Source organism: Pseudophryne corroboree, chromosome 5 (genome assembly GCF_028390025.1).
Source record: "Pseudophryne corroboree isolate aPseCor3 chromosome 5, aPseCor3.hap2, whole genome shotgun sequence".
NCBI lineage: Eukaryota > Metazoa > Chordata > Amphibia > Anura > Myobatrachidae > Pseudophryne > Pseudophryne corroboree.
In genome coordinates this window covers 122,132,129-122,153,474 of record NC_086448.1, presented here as the reverse complement: position 1 = coordinate 122,153,474, position 21,346 = coordinate 122,132,129, and the positions used below count along the sequence as shown (strand labels likewise).

General features: G+C 45.1%; 1 protein-coding gene across 4 annotated transcripts in view; it reads right to left on the bottom strand.

Moving 5' to 3' along the window:
* The window catches only part of APBB1IP (amyloid beta precursor protein binding family B member 1 interacting protein), a 396,905-nt gene that overhangs the window by 183,588 nt on the left and 191,971 nt on the right, over positions 1-21,346 (bottom strand). For all 4 annotated transcript variants that reach the window (XM_063921652.1, XM_063921655.1, XM_063921651.1 and 1 more), the window contains exons 3-5: positions 17,241-17,328; positions 14,944-15,176; positions 13,045-13,116 (exon numbers count right to left, since the gene is read on the bottom strand). In XM_063921652.1, the coding sequence (XP_063777722.1) occupies positions 13,045-13,116; positions 14,944-15,176; positions 17,241-17,328 (393 nt within the window). The remainder of the gene's footprint in view (positions 1-13,044; positions 13,117-14,943; positions 15,177-17,240; positions 17,329-21,346) is intronic.

Genomic DNA, 21,346 nt, shown 5'->3' with positions numbered 1-21,346 from the left:
TGTAGTAATATGGGTAATGTACATTAGCTGTATAATGCAGAGAATAAGTAATGTAGTTCTTGTAGTAACATGGGCAATGTACATTAGCTGTACAATGCAGAGAATAAGTAATGTAGTTCTTGTAGTAATCTGGGTAATGTACATTAGCTGTATAATGCAGAGAAAAGTAATGTAGTGCTTGTAGTAATATGGGTAACGTACATTAGCTGTATAATTCCGACAATAAGTAATGTAGTTCTTGTAGTAATCTGGGTAACGTACATTATCTGTACAATGCAGAGAATAAGTAATGTAGTTCTTGTAGTAATATGGGTAACGTACATTAGCTGTATAATGCGGAGAATAAGTAATGTAGTTCTTGTAGTAATATGGGTAACGTACATTAGCTGTATAATGCAGAGTATAAGCAATTCAGTTCTTGTAGTAATATGGGAGACGTACATTAGCTGTATAATGCGGAGAATAAGTAATGTAGTTCTTGTAGTAATATGGGTAACGTACATTAGCTGTATAATGCAGAGTATAAGTAATGTAGTTCTTGTAGTAATATGGGTAACGTACATTAGCTGTATAATGCAGAGTATAAGTAATTCAGTTCTTGTAGTAATATGGGTAACGTACATTAGCTGTACAATGCAGAGAATAAGTAATGTAGTTCTTGTAGTAATCTGGGTAATGTACATTAGCTGTATAATGCAGAGAAAAGTAATGTAGTGCTTGTAGTAATATGGGTAACGTACATTAGCTGTATAATTCCGACAATAAGTAATGTAGTTCTTGTAGTAATCTGGGTAACGTACATTATCTGTACAAAGCAGAGAATAAGTAATGTAGTTCTTGTAGTAATATGGGTAACGTACATTAGCTGTATAATGCGGAGAATAAGTAATGTAGTTCTTGTAGTAATATGGGTAACGTACATTAGCTGTATAATGCAGAGTATAAGCAATTCAGTTCTTGTAGTAATATGGGTAATGTACATTATCTGTACAATGCAGAGAATAAGTAATGTAGTTCTTGTAGTAATATGGGTAACGTACATTATCTGTACAATGCAGAGAATAAGTAATGTAGTTCTTGTAGTAATATGGGTAACGTACATTAGCTGTACAATGCAGAGAATAAGTAATGTAGTTTTTGTAGTAATATGAGTAATGTACATTAGCTGTATAATGCAGAGTATAAGTAATGTAGTTCTTGTAGTAATATGGGTAACGTACATTAGCTGTATAATGCAGAGTATAAGTAATTCAGTTCTTGTAGTAATATGGGTAACGTACATTAGCTGTACAATGCAAAGAATAAGTAATGTAGTTCTTGTAGTAATATGGGTAATGTACATTATCTGTACAATGCAGAGAATAAGTAATGTAGTTCTTGTAGTAATATGGGTAACGTACATTAGCTGTATAATGCAGAGTATAAGTAATTCAGTTCTTGTAGTAATATGGGTAACGTACATTAGCTGTACAATGCAGAGAATAAGTAATGTAGTTCTTGTAGTAATATGGGTAACGTACATTAGCTGTACAATGCAGAGAATAAGTAATGTAGTTTTTGTAGTAATATGAGTAATGTACATTAGCTGTACAATGCAGAGAATAAGTAATGTAGTTCTTGTAGTAATCTGGGTAATGTACATTAGCTGTATAATGCAGAGAAAAGTAATGTAGTGCTTGTAGTAATATGGGTAACGTACATTAGCTGTATAATTCCGACAATAAGTAATGTAGTTCTTGTAGTAATATGGGTAACGTACATTAGCTGTACAATGCAGAGAATAAGTAATGTAGTTCTTGTAGTAATATGGGTAATGTACATTATCTGTACAATGCAGAGAATAAGTAATGTAGTTCTTGTAGTAATATGGGTAACGTACATTAGCTGTATAATGCAGAGTATAAGTAATTCAGTTCTTGTAGTAATATGGGTAACGTACATTAGCTGTACAATGCAGAGAATAAGTAATGTAGTTCTTGTAGTAATATGGGTAACGTACATTAGCTGTACAATGCAGAGAATAAGTAATGTAGTTTTTGTAGTAATATGAGTAATGTACATTAGCTGTATAATGCAGAGTATAAGTAATGTAGTTCTTGTAGTAATATGGGTAATGTACATTAGCTGTATAATGCAGAGAATAAGTAATGTAGTTCTTGTAGTAATATGGGTAACGTACATTAGCTGTGTAATGCAGAGAATAAGTAATGTAGTTCTTGTAGTAATATGGGTAATGTACATTAGCTGTATAATGCAGAGAATAAGTAATGTAGTTCTTGTAGTAACATGGGCAATGTACATTAGCTGTACGATGCAGAGAATAAGTAATGTAGTTCTTGTAGTAATCTGGGTAATGCACATTAGCTGTATAAAATGCAGAGAATAAGTAGTGTAGTGCTTGTAGTAATATGGGTAACGTACATTAGCTGTATAATGCAGAGTATAAGTAATGTAGTTCTTGTAGTAATATGGGTAATGTACATTAGCTGTATAATGCAGAGAATAAGTAATGTAGTTCTTGTAGTAATATGGGTAACGTACATTAGCTGTGTAATGCAGAGAATAAGTAATGTAGTTCTTGTAGTAATATGGGTAATGTACATTAGCTGTATAATGCAGAGAATAAGTAATGTAGTTCTTGTAGTAACATGGGCAATGTACATTAGCTGTACGATGCAGAGAATAAGTAATGTAGTTCTTGTAGTAATCTGGGTAATGCACATTAGCTGTATAATGCAGAGAATAAGTAGTGTAGTGCTTGTAGTAATATGGGTAACGTACATTAGCTATACACTGCAGAGAATAAGTAATGTAGTTCTTGTAGTAATATGGGTAACGTACATTAACTGTATAATGCGGACAATAAGTAATGAAGTACTTGTAGTAATCTGGGTAACGTACATTAGCTGTACAATGCAGATTATAAGAAACAGAATGTAATGTAAAAATACAACCCAGAAGAATTTCACCAAACACTAACATGAAAAAGCGCATGCTGTGTCCGTGGGGTATATTTACTAAGATTCGTATTTTCCCGTTTGAGGTCAAAGTTCAATCACGAATGACATCGAAAGTGTAAATATGCAACTTTTTGAATTGATTACGACTAATTTACTAAGCTGCCGTATTCTGCATTTTCGGGTTTTCCAATGTCGATGTCATTCGTTTTTTTTTGGCAGTGTTTTACGTGAGTGACTTGTAAAACACTGCCGACTTTAATACAATGAATCTCGGCCGGATCTGAGAGATCCGTGCTGGGCTTCATTGTGCACCTTGTTAAAAAAAAAAAAAATGTTTAAATGTAAAAAAAAAAATTGCGTGGGGTCCCCCCTCCTAAGGCAAACCAGCCTCGGGCTCTTTGAGACGATCCTGGTTGCAGAAATATGGGGAAAAAATGGACAGGGGTTCCCCCATATTTAAACAACCAGCATCGGGCTCTGCGCCTGGTCCTGGTTCCAAAAATACGGGGGACAAAAAGCGTAGGGGTCCCCCGTATTTTTGAAACCAGCACCGGGCTCCACTAGCTGGACAGATAATGCCACAGCCGGGGGTCACTTTTATACAGTGCCTTGCGGCCGTGGCATCAAATATCCAACTAGTCACCCCTGGCCAGGGTACCCTGGGGGAGTGGGGACCCCTTCAATCAAGGGGTCCCCCCCCCAGCCACCCAAGGGCCAGGGGTGAAGCCCGAGGCTGTCCCCCCCATCCAATGGGCTGCGGATGGGAGGCTGATAGCCTTTGTTCAAAGTGAATGATATTGTTTTTAGTAGCAGTACTACAAGGCCCAGCAAGCCTCCCCCGCAAGCTGGTACTTGGAGAACCACAAGTACCAGCATGCGGCGGAAAAATGGGCCCGCTGGTACCTGTAGTACTACTACTAAAAAAATACCCCAATAAAGACAACACACACACACCTTGAAAGTATAACTTTAATACATCCATCCACACCTCCATATACACATACTTACCTTATGTTCACACGAGGGTCGGTCCTCTTCTCCAGTAGAATCCATGGTGTACCTGTTGAAAAAATGATACTCACATAATCCAGTGTCTTAGGCTCCTCGGTAAATCCTTTTGTAATCCACGTACTTGTAAAAATAAAAAAACGGATACCCGACCTCGCACTGAAAGGGGACCCATGTTTTCACATGGGTCCCCTTTCCCCGAATGCCTGGAACCCCCTCTGACTTAAGTCCAAGAAGGTTCCATCAGCCAATCAGGGAGCACCACGTTTTGGCACCCTCCTGATCGGCTGTGTGCTCCTGTACTGTATGACAGCGGCACACGGCAGTGTTACAATGTAGCGCCTATGCGCTCCATTGTAACCAATGGTGGGAACTTTCAGGTCAGCGGTGAGGTCACTTTCGGTCAACCGCTGACCTGAAAGTTCCCACCATTGGTTACAATGGAGCGCATAGGCGCTACATTGTAACACTGCCGTGTGCCGCCTGTCAGACAGTACAGGAGCACACAGCCGTTCAGGAGGGTGCCAAACGTGGCGCTCCCTGATTGGCTGATGGAACCTTCTTGCACTTAAGTCAGAGGGGGTTCCTGGCATTCGGGGAAAGGGGACCCATGTGAAAACATGGGTCCCCTTTCAGTGCGAGGTCGGGTATCCGTTTTTTTATTTTTACAAGTACGTGGATTACAAAAGGATTTACTGAGGAGCCTAAGACACTGGATTATGTGAGTATAATTTTTCAACAGGTACACCATGGATTCTACTGGAGAAGAGGACCGACCCTCGTGTGAACATAAGGTAAGTATGTGTATATGGTGGTGTGTATGTATGTATTAAAGTTATACTTTCAAGGTGTGTGTGTATTGTCTTAATGGGGGTATTTTTTTAGTAGTAGTACTACAGGTACCAGCGGGCCTGGTTTTCCACCGCATGCTGGTACTTGTGGTTCTCCAAGTACCAGCTTGCGGGGGAGGCTTGCTGGGACTTGTAGTACTGCTACTAAAAACAATATTCATTACTTTGAACAAAGGCTATCAGCCCCCCATCCGCAGCCCACTGGATGGGGGGGACAGCCTCGGGCTTCACCCCTGGCCCTTGGGTGGCTGGGGGGGGAACCCCTTGATTGAAGGGGTCCCCACTCCCCCAGGGTACCCCGGCCAGGGGTGACTAGTTGGATATTTGATGCCACGGCCGCAAGGCACTGTATAAAAGTGACCCCCGGCTGTGGCATTATCTGTCCAGCTAGTGGAGCCCGGTGCTGGTTTCAAAAATACGGGGGACCCCTACGCTTTTTGTCCCCCGTATTTTTGGAACCAGGACCAGGCGCAGAGCCCGGTGCTGGTTGCTTAAATATGGGGGAACCCCTGTCAATTTTTCCCCCATATTTTTGCAACCAGGGCCGGCTCAAAGAGCCCGAGGCTGGTTTGGTTAAGGAGGGGGGACCCCACGCAATTTTTAAAAAAAAAATTATAACATTTCCCTCCCCTTCCCATTGATAAACATGCACGGATCTCATGGATCCGTGCATGCCTATACAAACACGGGATAAAAAAGCAGGTCTGTTTTTTTTTAGCACTTTTTCACGATTTGTATTTCAGCACGGCAGTGTTTGGCTATTGTCGGCAGTGTTTGTGTTTTGCACTTTTTAGTAAATGACCGATTTCTAGCAAATTGCAGGCGTATTTGACCGATGGTGTATTGATTCGTGATTTTTTCCTAGGACTTACAAAATATTACGAATGCCCTCATCACTGCCGAGATTTTTGCTTAGTAAATTACCGAGATGACACTTTGAAGAAAAAACGGCATCTCGGTCAAAATCGGGACCTTAGTAAATATACCCCCATGTGTTTCCAATATAGTGTTCTGCACATACCATCAATGTGAACACAGCCTGAATTTGCAAATGTGAGGTTTAAAGAAGTGCTGAACTGTAGTTCCTTTCACATGTTGTGTCATAGAATGAGCATATGCAAAACATCTTATTTGCTTTGCAAATGTTTTCCAGCAATGATTGATAACTTCCATCATGTGTCATTGGCCAGCATTTGATTGTCACTTTATTGTACCAATGGCAATGATTTGATTTTGTGTTACAATAAGTACGTCTGCTGACATTGCAATTAGCTATTGTTGTATTTTTATAATGCAGTTTTTGCACTATGATTTAAATTTGAAATCCATGTGAAAATAGCGAAACAGCATGCAGAGCCATTATATTACATGTGTCCATAGACATTTAGGTTCATACATGCCTCTGGGTAAGTTGGTTTGTTCTGCGGTATGTTTATTTCGACATTCCTTACTCCGTTTCCAAGCATATCATGGTATAAATAAAAAACAGTCTGTATATCTCTATGTAAGCTCACTAGGTACGTTCTCAGTTGTTGACCACAACAAAATTACGCTTTATTTTCACCATTCACTTATATGGCTCATTCATGCCAATGGGCATCGATCATAGATGGTTAGCAACTATCAATGATTTGCCACTGATGGTTGATGGTTTTTGACATCGATGGCGAAGGCAAGAGTCTTGATAAAATTTGCAGCTCTCAGAAGTGTGTTGACCGATCACAGTGCACTCCTAAAGTCATCCAACCTTTAAACTGCTGATTGCATCTCACCACCTCACATGTACAGAATTCTGACATCAGTGCTCCACAACATCAGCCCAATTAGTAGTGCACCCTGTCCTAACCAACTAATGGTGGTGTCCAGATACACGGCTGCTACGGGACTGGACACTCAACTACAGCAGCGCATTAATCCGCAGTGGTCCAGAGACACACCAGCTCCTGAACAAGCAATACAGCCAAGGCAGCGAACACTTTACAAGCCCCTGGGCTCACTCATACTGTACTACAATGGAGGGTTTACAGTTGGAGGATTTATCTCCTTAATGTAAGGTACTCATTACAGGCTGTATTTATTGACACTGTCATTAATTGTCTGCCACACCTACTACCACTTTCAACAGGTATTTGGATGCTCTATTGAGAGTTTGAATCCAGATCTCCTTCTCTCCCTCTGTATATTAAACAGTAAATTGATTATATTTATATATATCTTCTTATTATTGATGATATTGGATGACCTCTGAGCTTGACAAAGGTCCTAATTCAGAAGTTCTAGAGAGCATGGTGTCAATTTTTGCAGATGATACCAACTTGTGTAAGGCTATAAATACGGAGGAGGATGCTGAGTCTCTTCAGAACGACTTAGTTAAATTAGAAGCATGGGCAGCCAAATGGAGAATGTGCTTAAATACAGACAAGTATAAGGTAATGCACTGTAGTAGCAAGAACAAAAATAATACCTACATACTAAATGGGGTAAAATTAGGGGATTCTGTACTGGAAAAGGAATTAGGTGTTCTCATAGATAGCAAACTAAGCAGCAGTACCCAATGTAGGATTGCAGCAAAGAAGGCTAATAAGATATTAGCATGCATAAAACGGGGAAATGATGCAAGGGACGAGAGTGTTATACTCCCGTTATATAAATCACTAGTGAGGCCACACCTTGAATACTGTGCACAATTCTGGGCACCATACTACAAAAAGGATATTCTGGAGCTTGAAAAGGTTCAGAGGCGGGCGACCTAACTAATTAAGGGCATGGAGACGATGGAATACGAGGAAAGGCTTGCAAGGCTAGGCATGTTTAGATTGGAAAAGAGGAGACTAAGAGGGGACATGATCAACATCTACAAATATATAAGAGGACAATACACAGAGCTGGCGCGGGACCTGTTTTTGGTTAGATCAACACAGAAGACTTGGAGACACTCGCTTAGGTTAGAGGAGAGGAGATTCCGCACATCACGGCGCAAAGGCTTTTTCAAGGACAATAAGGACAATACGTGTCTTGATCTCCCTGCCTGAGGGAGTTGTAATGGCGGACTCAGTTAACACCTTTAAGAATGGGTTAGATAAATTCCTAATGGAAAAGGATATCCAGGGTTATGGTGTATAGTGACTATAGCACTATAGATACTACAAAAAGAGGGTACAACGCAATGGCTGACATCAGCATCAGTCAAACTTTAGACCAAATAAACCTACTCAGGAGACCACAAAAAGGTTGAACTTGATGGACAAATTGTCTTTTTTCAACCTCAGATACTATCTCCTATATAATAGCCCAGATCTGTGACTTTGTGACTCATTTGCTAACGCTGGGTGGAGTCACAACACTGGGCGGAGTTATTCAAATGAGTCACAGATCTGGCCGAGACTAGGAGCAGAAACAGATAGTATGGGCATGGCACAGGCAGGGGTGCATACCTCCCATCTTTCTTCAGGAGCTTTCTTCAGGCAGAAGGAGGGACACAACGAAAAGGGGGCGTGGCTTCACGGGAGGGCCCCCGTTTTCGTCAGTGAGGGGGCATGCCCAGCGCTCTGTGAGCTGCTGGCATGCCTCCAGGGGCTGATTATGAGTCCGGGGGGCCCAGGGCACTTGAGACAGGGGAGCATTATCCCATTGCTGTGCCTGCTGTGGGGTTGGGTGTGTGGCCTAATCGTGCCCGCGAGGCCACGCCCCTTATGCAAATTCCGGGATTTTTTAATGGAATTTTGGCCCCTCAGCTAGGGCTAAATCCAGAGGAGGTGGCCGCTCCCCCCTACACACCCGCACAGGCAGAAGAAAGCAGGGAGGCTGCTGCCTCCCTGCAACACCAACGACCTGCCAACACGCAGCAGTGTGTGCTGACTGTAGCACAATGCTGCTGCTGTTGCTGGCAGGACGGGGGAGCTTCAGAGCTGGGACAGAGCTACTCCAGCCGGGGGGCCCCCTAAAACTGTGGGGCCCGCGGTACGTACCCCCTGCCCCCCCCCTTAATCCGTCTCTGCTGCTGGTACCCCCCCTTAATCCGTACCCCCTGATGCCCCCTCTCCCTCTGTCTCCACTATTCACCGCTGCTCCAGGAGCTTTCCAACGCCTCCCCCCCACCGCGGGACACTGCGACCCGTGGGTGGGATAGCGGGACAGACCCCAATAAATGGGACTGTCTCGCGAAAATCGGGATAGTTGGGAGGTATGGGGGTGTGTGAGGGGGTATGCCGTACAGACAGACGGGCACTGGCTCACTGTGTGCTTGACCCCCCACATCAGCATACTCAGCAGGGTCTCTCTGGCGCAGAGGAGCGTCACTTTCTGGCACACTCCACGCTTCTTAGCTGCAGTTTTGTGGGACACCTGCCGCTGTGCAGGTTCCATACTGCCTCTATTATCTCCAGCCCCGGCAACCCCACCGCTAGCTGCAGCGCTGCCACCCGCAGTGAGGTGCGCCCAGCTCCTTCACACACTTTAGCCGGCGGGCAGCGCTGCAGAAGTCCGAGCTACTTGCAGGCTCCGACCCCCTCCTCCCTCTAGCCGCAGCGTCTCCTGGGAGCTAACCAGTCACTCCCAGTCTCCCCTTACCACAGTGCCCAGCAGCCGCGAGGTCCGCGCCGCGTGCATGCTATGACCCCCTCCTCCCTCCAGCCGCAGCGTCTCCTGGGGGCTAACCAGTCACTCCCAGTCTCCCCTTACCACAGTGCCCAGCAGCTGCGCGAGGTCTGCGGTGTGTGACTGAGGAGGGGGGGAGGGATGCGCACGGGCGGAGGAAGCAGGACTCCAACCTAAGAGTCAGCCATGCCAAGTCTCCACCAGCAGCAGATCCCAACAGGTTGGAGTGGAACAGCAGCAGCCAGCAGCAGTGACTCCGGTAAGACATCTGTCTGTCACCACTGTTTTGTCCCTAATACCAATCCCTCCCGTGCCCTGTGTTCTGTCATGTCCCTGTCACCCTTATCCTGGCCCTTTCACCCTTATCCTGGCCCTTACACCCCTATCCTGGCCCTGTCACCCCTATCCTGGCCCTGTCACCCCTATCCTGGCCCTGTCAACCCTAAACTGGCCCTGTCACCCCTGTCCTGGTCCTGCCGCCCCTACCCTGGCCCTGTCACCCCTATCCTGTCCCTGTCATTTCTGTCCTGGCCCCATCGCCCCTGTCCTGGCCCCATCACCCCTGTCCTGGCCCCGTCACCCCTGTTCTGACCCTGTCACCCCTGTCCTGGCCCTGTCACCCCTGTTCTGACCCTGTCACCCCTGTCCTGGCCCTGTTACTGCATACCCTCCAACTACCTTTTTGGCAGGTACAGTACCCGCAGCACCTCCAGACCCCTCCCCAATGCATCACACCTCCGCACCTTCCCCTCCACCACATGCGGCACTCCACCCCTCCCCCACACGCTGTGCCTCCAGACCCCCTACACCACCCGCTGCTCCCACTCCTCCGCCCCTTCACCACCCGCAGCACCTCCAGACCCCCTCCACCATCCACCCCCCATATATGTCTCCCCCCACACCTGCCCCCCTCCACCCGCAGCATCTGCAGACACCCTCCTCCATCCGCGGTCCCCTCCTCACCCACCCCTCCCCCACCTATGGCACCCCCGCACCTGCCCCTCCACCACCTGCAGCACCTCCGGACCTCCTACCCCATCCGCCGCACCACCCGTACCTGCCCCTCCCCTACCCACGGTGCCTCTGGACCCCCTACCCCACCCCCGGCACCCCCACCCCTTCCCATCCCACAGCACCTCTGGAACCCTTCATCCATCCACAACATCCCTGCACCTGCCCCTCTCCCACCCGTGGCACCCCTGCCCCTCCCCCACCTGCAGTGCCTCCGGACCCCTCCCCCATCTGCAGCCCCCACTCCACTGCCCCTCCCCTACTCATCTGCCCCTCCCCCACCCGCAGCACCTCCCGACCCTTCCCCATCCGGGCCCCCCCCCGCTTCCGCCCCCCCCTCCACCCGCAGCATTTACAGACACCCTCCCCCATCCGCAGTCCCCCCCCCGCACCCGCTACATTCTGTACATCGTGCCCTACAGGTGCTGTTCACGCCGTTGCAAGGGGCTGCGCCTCCTTCACCATCGCACGCCCTTTCATTGTGCAATATTTAACCATTAACATAGGAATGCAGGTAATACTCCATATAATACAAATATTGAACCCCAGAAAGGCATGCAAGGGTTAAGGGGGCGTAGCCCCTTGCGACGGTGTGAAGAGCGCCCGTAGGGCGCGATGAAGCACCTAGTGTAACTATATTTCCCAGCTCATGTTTCCTAGCTTTTAATTTACACAAGGAAATTTCCTACAGGAGCCTTCTGCATGCATTTGCAAGACGGAAGGGCTGCGTCTGATGCAGACCCTGGACCCATCATGCCGGGTGCCGCGCCGGTTCTGCCCCCAAACGCTGCAGCATGTCAATCATGCTGCAGCTGACAAGCAGAATGTGTCTTGAGTCTGTAAAGACACCACACCATTTAATTTGTACGTAAAACTTTGGGTTTGTGAACAAATCTGAATTACGCCCAAAGTCCACACAAGTGGACGAAATGCATTGCTGCTTCCTTTCCAATTGCATTCCTGGCCAACGGAAGCCGGGGAAACGAGGTCAGAAAGTCTGCACAGGACACTCAGACCCTTGGCTGACACCTCCCAGAAAATTAGGGTGACACGCCCATTTGCAGGAACACAGGTCTCCCACTGCCCCCTTTCCACCCCCTCAAATGCCATTGCCTATCACCCCCTCAAACGGCATCAGGCAGCAGCATATGGAAACTCTGCGCAAGGTCCTTTCTGCGCATGCGCAGGGCGGGCCTTGCGCAGCCGCAGATTCCCGATAATTGGGAATCTGCGTGGGACAGAATACCTGCGTCCATCTCTGAATCAGGCCCTTTGCCCGCTATGCTCACATGAAGCACACTTTGCAATAATCTTGAATGACTGTTCCAGTTCTCATATATTAAAAGGATCACACTTTAAGCTAATGTCTGTGGCCACATAGCCACACCGGCTATTGAGACAGTCACATTTTAACTATTTTGTTTGCACCTGTAATTGAAGGAGTATTTCCAGATGAGCTGTGGAGGGTTTCCGGTCTATAGATCTACAGTGTCTAAATAGACAGTCAATAGGTCAACACCAAATGGTCGACATGCATTACAGTAGGTCAACATGGTCATTAGGTTGACGTGTAAATGGACGACAGTGCTTATGGTCAACAGGAACACAAGGTCAACAAGTTCAAATTGCCGACACACATATGGTCGATGTGAGTTTTTTCTTATACTTTTTATTTTTTCAACTTTTTCATACTTTACCATCCACGTGGACTACGACTGGAAATAGTAACCTTGCCCGAAGCGTAGTGAGTGAATCGGTGCACTAATTGGGGTTTCCTGTGCTGTGACAGCGAAGACGACACCAAGAAAAGTAATGCATAATCAGTAAGTGGCTCCTCCTATTATAAGTGCTACTCTTATGTCCTAACTAGCTGTTTTACGCACAGGACAGGAGGTTCTTGTTTTCACGGTTGTAAATATAAATGAGTGTTAAAAATGTGCTAAATCTATAAAGATGTAAACTTGAGATGTCTTAATGTAAGTAAATATTAATCCATGGTTCTTGGTGTTACCCAAGGAGCATCCGTAGCAGATAAGGTAAAAAGTGACAGGACCATTTTTGTAGTTTATTAAATTCTACCCACTGGAGGTGCAATCCAAATGTTGATCCGACTGTCCGTTTAGGTGTTATCATTCACGCAACGCAAGCCACGCATCGGTAATGATGTCATTATGTCAATCCCCTTTTCATCCCCTCAGGGGAAGTTTATTACAATTCTAATATGTAGTTTTCCTATTTCCCACCTGAAGAATACCTATGTTACATCATATCTTCCTAACATATCGGGAAGTAAGAGAATTAGTGATGAGTCAGTGAGTGAGTGAGTGAGTGAGTGAGTGAGTGAGTGAGTCAGTGAGTAAGTGAGTGAGGGCTTTTGCATTTATATATATAGATTGGCCAGATAGTTTTCCATTTGGAAACCATCACACATGTACAACAGTTTGAGAATCACCCTCCAAATGCGGCGGTCTGGAGGTGGAAACCATTATCGATGTGCGGCAGTGAGAGACCGCCACCTAACACTCAGTTTAGTAAACGTATTCCACAGGTTTACTTTTACAAACTTATTTTGCCGACAGAGTAAAAGGCAAGCCTGCTGATGTTTTTGCATCGCTCACTTTTTTAACTTTGGCTTCCTTCATCTTGCCCAAGGCATCCTTAATTTTGTCAGCTTTGGCTCTCGAGTCATCCTGCAAGAAATGATTGCAAGAAATTACTTTCTCATTAGACAAATATTTTCTCTTCCAAACCTAACATGTCATGTAACCAGAAAAAATACCCCTCTCACATGCTTATCAATTAATGTTTCCTAATTTCATTAGAAAACGCATGATCACTGTACTGCATTATAAAACTTCCTGCTAAACCTACAGTATGCTGCAATTGCTATTTTCAGTTCTTTTTGAAAGTGACATATTAAGCATTTATGTAAAAAAAATAAAATCTGTGTAATCTGATATCCTGTTTAAAAAATAAATTTAAACTGAATAGAACAATAGAACCCCCCTTCCCCCATGTTTATTAGGCTAGATACAGATAAATGTAATATTTGCAATGGATAGTATATTTGTCCTGTATAATGGCCCTCATTCCGAGTTGATCGCTCGCAAGGCGAATTTAGCAGAGTTGCTCACGCTAAGCCTACGCCTACTGGGAGTGTATCTTAGCTTCTTAAAATTGCGACCGATGTATTCGCAATATTGCGATTACAAACTACTTAGCAGTTTCAGAGTAGCTTCAGACTTACTCGGCATCTGCGTTCAGTTCAGTGCTTGTCGTTCCTGGTTTGACGTCATAAACACACCCAGCGTTCGCCCAGACACTCCCCCGTTTCTCCGGCCACTCCTGCGTTTTTTCCGGAAACGGTAGCGTTTTTATCCACACGCCCCGAAAACGCTGTGTTTCCGCCCAGTAACACCCATTTCCTGTCAATCACACTACGTTCGCCAGAGCGAAGAAAAAGCCGTGAGTAAAAATACTATCTTCATTGTAAAATTACTTGGCGCAGTCGCAGTGCGAATATTGCGCATGCGTACTAAGCGGAATTTCACTGCGATGCGAAGAAAATTACCGAGCGATCAACTCGGAATGAGGGCCCATGTTTCATTTTTGAAAGAATCCCTCACACTATATGTATAAAACCAATGATTCCTATACTGGGGCATATTAAGAGAGGAGGGGACCCGTGTGACAGCTACAGTGTGGCGTAGAGTAAACGGCAGCTTTAGGTCAAACTTGATTCATATAGCACGTGATCCAAGCAATTGACAGCTTACACATGAACTAAACATAATCTTTCAGTGCCCCCCCCCCCCCGCAGAAGTGCAAAGACATCGTACAGCGGCGATGCCTTTAAACTTCAAGAGCAGCTCCCGACCAGCGCAGCTTTAGCATGCTGGCCGGGAGCTACTCGTCACTCCCCAGCCCGCATCGGCTGCGTGTGACGTCACCCAGCCACTGCAGCCTGCCCCCCCAATGGTCCGGCCACGCCTGCGTTGGCCGGACCGCGCCGCCGTCCAGCCCCCTCCCGCCCAGCGACCGCCTCTGCCTCAGAGGCAATCGCTAGGCAACGACGGCTGCTATGCGCCGGCGCACTGCGGTGCCGGGGCATGTGCGTTCCGACCCGATCGCTGTGCTGCGAGAAACTGCAGTGAGCGATCGGGTCAGAATGACCCCCAATGCAGGAATGAATGGCTGTGTCTATCCTTTCATTACAAAGGGGAGCAGTATTACGCTTTCCAAAGAGTGAAGTTACCCATAACAGCCAATCAGCTTGTACCTATCATTTGTAGAATGTGCTGTTTGTTACAAGCTGATTGCTACGGGCTATGTCTCCACTTTTCCACTCTTTAGGAGGCTAGATACATCTCCCCCAAAGTTCTCTACAATAGACATACCGGAGGACATTTATATACATATGTATATACATATGTATCCACATATAAGAATATGCTATTCGCAACATCACATTTTCTACATGCGCTATAGCTTACAGGGATATTGCCAAATATAACTACCTGAGTCATCGGCTCTACAGGGTCAGGCGGCGGAGGTGGAAGATCCCATGCACTAGGGGGCGGTGGTGGCGGCAGATAAGACAGGTCATCTGTAGAACCAGTAGGTAAAGTATCTGTAAAATTATAGTAATGACTGGATACACCATCTGCATAGGGAAAGGAGGCTGAGCTATTAGCCACCAGATCAGCCATTAGAGCATCCAGATCATTCTCTTCAAGAGCGTTTAGGGACTCTGCATAAAAATCAGAAATGTCAGCCTATGAATCACATGTCACTGAATATTTTGTAAACAGCAATTTCTATTTTTAGTAGGATGAAGGACTATTTTATGCAGATTTTACTGTTGACTCCAGCTCCTGTCTCACAGCGCGATTCATGTTTAGTGTTCGTCACTTTGCGCATGTGCAGGACTCGTTCTGCCTGTGCGCGAATGAGTCCTGTAACGTTGCAAGCAACTCGGCATCAGACTGTCAGTGATTGACAGTGTAATGCCATTTCGGGAGTGGGCATGGAGCGACAATGGACTCCGCTTGAAACAATGGAAGCATGTTGCCACCTTTTAGGTGGTGGGAAGAGGTCAGGGATCTCCATCGTAGGAAGGAGATTTACTGGCCTTTGCGATGGGTAGCTTGCATGGCACCATAGGTGCCATTTGCTACCCAATTGTGACTGAATGATCTGATTCTGCTCCCGCGGATGCAGGTCATATCACTACTGCAGCAGGAGGCGTCTGCTTGTAATAGACGCTTCCTGCTGCATCACCGTACAGCGCTATCACTGCTGCTTCCAATGTAGTGATAGCTACTCCGACCACATCAACTCCGACCATAGCTACTCCGACCACATCAACTCCGACCATAGCTACTCCGACCACATCAACTCCGACCATAGCTACTCCGACCACATCAACTCCGACCATAGCTACTCCGACCACATCCGGCCACATCTGAATCAGGCCACACATGTAGCAGGAGGCGTCTGTAGGAGATAGACACCTCCAGTTTGCATTAGCAAGGATCCGAGTGCTGTGTCTGAGGATGCAGCCGCGGATCACCATCATGACTGATGGTTTTAGGCACGGGCCAGCCTGTGTAGGATGAAGCTTACTCAGGCTGGCTGTCAGATCTGGACACTTGGGTGCAGGAAGTCTCTGGATCCATCACTCCTTAAAAATGGGGCTACAGGAGGCTGGGAGCAACATCATATAACCCATCCTGCACATGCGCAGAACAGGCCTTCTGCCTGCGCATACCCCCAAACACTGTATTTGGACACAAACCATTGGCTTTGCATACAAATATAAATTTGGCCCTGAGTATGCAGTCCATCAATAGTTATCCTAATGAGTGAGTGGGTTAGTGTGTGAGCTATGAGGATCTGTCGCCTTTCAGAATGTCTACGTCACACAAAGACTTATGCTTTCATGGGACTGCTGCTCTAAGACCAAGGTTGGAAAGTTAGGTACATTTGGACAAGTTGTAGTGTTGGATACTGTATTATGCGGTTGATAATTTACATTTATTAAATATCATAACTAGAACAACATCCTAATTACATCTTCCATAACAAAGGGCATATGCTCACATACATCAGATAACGTATACATATGCTCAGGCTGGACTGGCCCATAGGGGTACAGGGGAAACCACCGGTGGGCCCCACTGCCTGTGGGCCCACCCTCTCAATTATACATTATGCATATGTTACATTATACTGCACAGGACTATGGTGTATTTTCTACAGTGCATTATTGTTATTAATCTGGTACATTATCATGCATGCACTAGCAGTATTTACAAAATATATTATTTATCAAGGGGTCCAGACCATGCACTAATGGTTAGACAAGCCTCTAAGAATGGGCCCCTACCACTGCATTTCCCCGGTGGGCCCTTCATGCCCTAGTCCGACACTGCATATGCTGTATTATAGCAGATGGATGTTATAACATAAGGCTTGTGTCACCATGATGATATGGGATCGGTGTGAGATCCCGCCGCCCGGGATGCCGAAAGTCAGGATCCCGACATTGGTATCCCGAGTGGTGACATGCCGGCGGGGTGGGGTGGGGGGGAAGGGGGGCGAGTGCAACAAAGCCACAGGTTCTATTCTCCCTCTATAGGTGTCTACGACACCCATAGAGGGAGAATCACTTACCTTGTCGGTATACTGGCAGAGTATGGTGGCACTGTCGGGATCCCGGCATCGGTATTGTGACAGCCGGGATCACGACTATCGGTATGCTGACCGCATACCTGATGATATACGTATGTACAGATACATATATACTACTTACCATTTAAATCTTTAAAGCCAAATGCAAAATTTGGCTCTGTCTCGGTGTCAATGGCTGCTGTAGATTTGGTGGTTTCTATGGCCAGGCTCTATAAACAAAAGTAACAACATTATGTATCCTGCATTGCGGAGTGCCCCTTTAAGTGTTGTGTTCATTGTTTTCAGATACTGTATTGGTTGGTATGTTATTGTCTGCCAGTAGAAGTTGAGGCAGGTGTATATAGGAATTGAAAAAAACACGTTCTGCTTGGTATTAAGCAAAATTATTTATACTAGAAGTCAAAGAAAATGAGGCTGCATGATCACAGTTATCACAATGTAATCTCATGTCAGCAATCAGCCAATTTAGAAGAGAGAGGGACAAAGTTAATTGAAATATTGAAGCACAAGGTCACATGCAGCCCCAAGGCAACAGCTTGACATACCTGCATTATTGTTCTACAATTACATGACTTACCCTTTACTTACTGCATTAAATCATATTAAAATCTATTGGTTACTGTAAGCCAAAGCTGCTCAAATGTAAAGCAGATTTCTATTATATTTCATAATGTCATCGCTCACAGCAGTAGGGATTATATGATAAACTACAGTATTGTACGTAAGAAACATTTGCTTTCTTCTATAACAACCAATCAGATGTCACCTTTTATTAGTCTGACTGCAAACAGCTGATGTCTGGCTGGTTGCTCTGAGCTACAACATTTCGTTGTTCTACTGCAGTGCTGTACCATGCTTGGACATACAAACCAGGGTGTCTATCACGGGTTTTATATATATATATATATATATATATATATATACACACACATGGAAGGTATTCGGCACTCAATGCAGTAAAGGATGCAGCGTGCCGGGTCCCCTCCATAGCGTCCACTCGCAGTACATACAAGCAGGTAGGTGCCACTCACGGACTTTTCAAAGCCAAAGACCAGACATGACTCTGCCCTTAGCGCTTAACGTTTCGGTTTATTTAAACCGTAATGCTTCTGAAACCGCAACGTTAAGCGCAGAGTCATGTCTGGTCTTTGGCTTTGAAAAGTCCGTGAGTGCTGCCTACCTGTTTGTATATATATATATATATATACACACATACACACACACACACACACACACACACACGCATGTACACACATGTACACACACACACACACACTCACACACACACACACACACACACACACACACACACACAAGCAGTGTCACCCGGCATTGCGCTGGGCTGGTTTATGATGGGTAGAATTTTTTTAAAGATATTAGCAAATTATCTGGTACATGCTATTTAGAAAATATGCAAAAGCTCGGATTAGATAAATAAAATAAAGGTTTAATTAAGCAAAATTTTGTTCAGTAAAATTCAATTGATTTTACTGCAACTGTGATTTAATAATTAACAAAATGTATTATTTTATGCGTTCTTATTACAATCATTATTTTATAACAAAGTAACAGCAAAAACAAAAAGATTATATTAATTTCTTTCATTTTAACAAAGCTTAGTGCTGATGCTTATACTTAAGGGGGGTACTCACGGAGCGATATTCTAAGCAATCTGACTAGATTGCTTAGAATTTAAGCCTGATCGCTCCGTGAGTACCCCTTACAGCGATAGCGATGCGCAGCCCCGCACATCGCTATCGCTGCTGCTAGATTGGCCTGCATGCAGGCCAATCTAGCGGGTCGCTCACTTCACCCGCTGGGTGAAGTGAGCGGCCCCCCTGTCTCCCCCCACACGCTCAGCACAGATCGCGCTGTGCTGAGCGGCGGGAGAGATGTGTGCTGAGCGGTTCGCTCAGCACTCATCTCTCCTGCATCGGCCCGTGGGTACTGGGCTTTATATTACTCCTTATACTAATTTGTAAACAAAGTTAAAGTAAAATTAGAATTTACAGAACTTCTTTATATACAATATTGCAAGTTTTTTTGAAAGAAGAGTATACATAATACTTGTATCTGTTTGTACTCTAGACAGAGCATCCTTCAAAGAGGTGACACTGGGAGAAGCAATCCTCTTGTAGTTGAAGCCCAACAACTTTAAGTGTATGTCCCTGGGATTTATTGATCAACATAGCAAAACTGATATCACAGATGTTATTAGTGGTATTCTAGGAATAAAAGTATCTTCTCCTTTGCCACAACCAATTATCCTTCTGTATACTTACTTGTACTTATAGATTATATTATAGTTATAATTCATGGGTTGTAGCGCTCAACCTATGTGGGTATGTAAATGGTGATGCTGTGAAACTAAATTTATGAAAATAAATCAAGGTTTTATTGTTATAAAGGGACACAAACGTATAGTTCGTGTGCATGCATTGATAAAATATAAAAAAGATTATAACTATATATATGTTGCTTGGGAAAACTGAATATATATATATATATATGATCTACACAAGTCAAAAGTGAAAAAATGAAAAAATGAAGAAAAAGGAAAAAAAGTGAAAAAAATGAAAAAAATGAAAAAAATGAGAAAAAATGAAAAAAATGAAAGAAATGGAAAGAAAAGTCTCTTTGGCTGTGACCCAGCTGATTATGTTGCTTGAGTGGTTATGCAGCAATAAAAGTCATTTACAGAGTAGTCAGCGGCGTCCCGCTGACTAAACGGCTCGAGCAGCTGATGGTAACTTGCTTACGGTGATTGCGGTGTTTCCCCGGGGTTCAGGGTGCGCCTGGTGCGGGGAGGGTAAGGGGACAGGGAGCACTGGACTGCACAGGCCCCGTGGGGAGGGATGCACTCACCCCGTCCTGGTTCGGACAGTGATGGGGGATCCAGCCGCCACAGGGACTGAACTAGCGGCGATTAGCAGTGTGGGCTTGTTTAGAGCCGTCACTGCACTTCGTCCGCCGGGACCGGAGCTGCTAACCTTTCTCTCCCCCCTCCTCCGCTGATCGACTCGGCAAGACACCCCACCGGCTTACCTCTCCTCCTTCGGGTATTTCTCCGCTGCTGATGTCTTCTTCCGGGTAGGGGAGTCACGTGACCTCCGCTCGGCAGTGTCTTGCAGGATTTCCACGGCCCGTACTGTCAGTACGGTATCGGTGTGAGTGTGGTGGTTTGATAGTACAAGCCCAACGCGTTTCAACCCTCTAGGGGTCTTCTTCCAGGGATTTGTGTGTAATGTTCATAGATCGTATCACCCTTAAAAAGGGGGGAAGGTTCAGTCTCATTGGTTCACATGCCGGTATACGCCTCCTTGTGGTTTTGTCTGTTTCTTATTGGTCTATCTAGATCTCAATCACGTTGGATAGACATGGAGGGGAGCTTGGAGTATAATCAATGCGTGGGATGGGAACGGAAATCCTTGGGTATTGTCCTTTGTTAATATGGAATGTTGGTGGTCGTATTATTAAAATTAACTTTGTTAGTGGTGTATTTTGATCTCCCCACTTATCATCATAAATTTGTTAGTATCATAAGCTCAGGTGTTGATATGCTTCTGTATTGCTTTTTCTGGCACATGTTGTATTTTCATAATGATGTCATGAAAGAATGGATGATGGGAGTAAAAACTTAATTTCCTGAGATTGGGATGTGAAATAATGGAATATATGGTATTGGATATGGTCAGTCTCCTATATCCGTATGTATTTAGTGGAGCTGACTCATGTAGGATTGGTGTGGATACGTTGTTTCTAATGTTTTTTGACCCATAGTGACGGTATTGGTGGGGGGGGGGAGGGAAGGGTGAATTGAGGGGGGGGGGTATGAGAGGTTGTTGTCTAGTATATGTCAGTATGGTAGGGTGTGAATTTCATCACAAGTGCGTCATTGATTGCAGATAATGGCCTTCACTTCATTATCTAGGTTATGTCCCTGTGGTGCAAAGGTCTTGAGTTCAAATATCCATCTCAACTCTGTTGTATTCATGTGATGTACAAAGTCTCCACCCCTCCAATTTTGTTGTACTCCTTGTATGCCCATGAATTTCAGAGTATCTGGTTCACTATTGTGTATTTCTTTATAATGTCGTGACAGACTATGATCCTCATAGCCCTTTTTGATGTTCCTTATATGCTCATTTATTCGTATCTTGAGTGGTCTTGTTGTCCTCCCTACATACTGTTTTTTACATGGACATTCTAAGAGATAAATGACCCCTT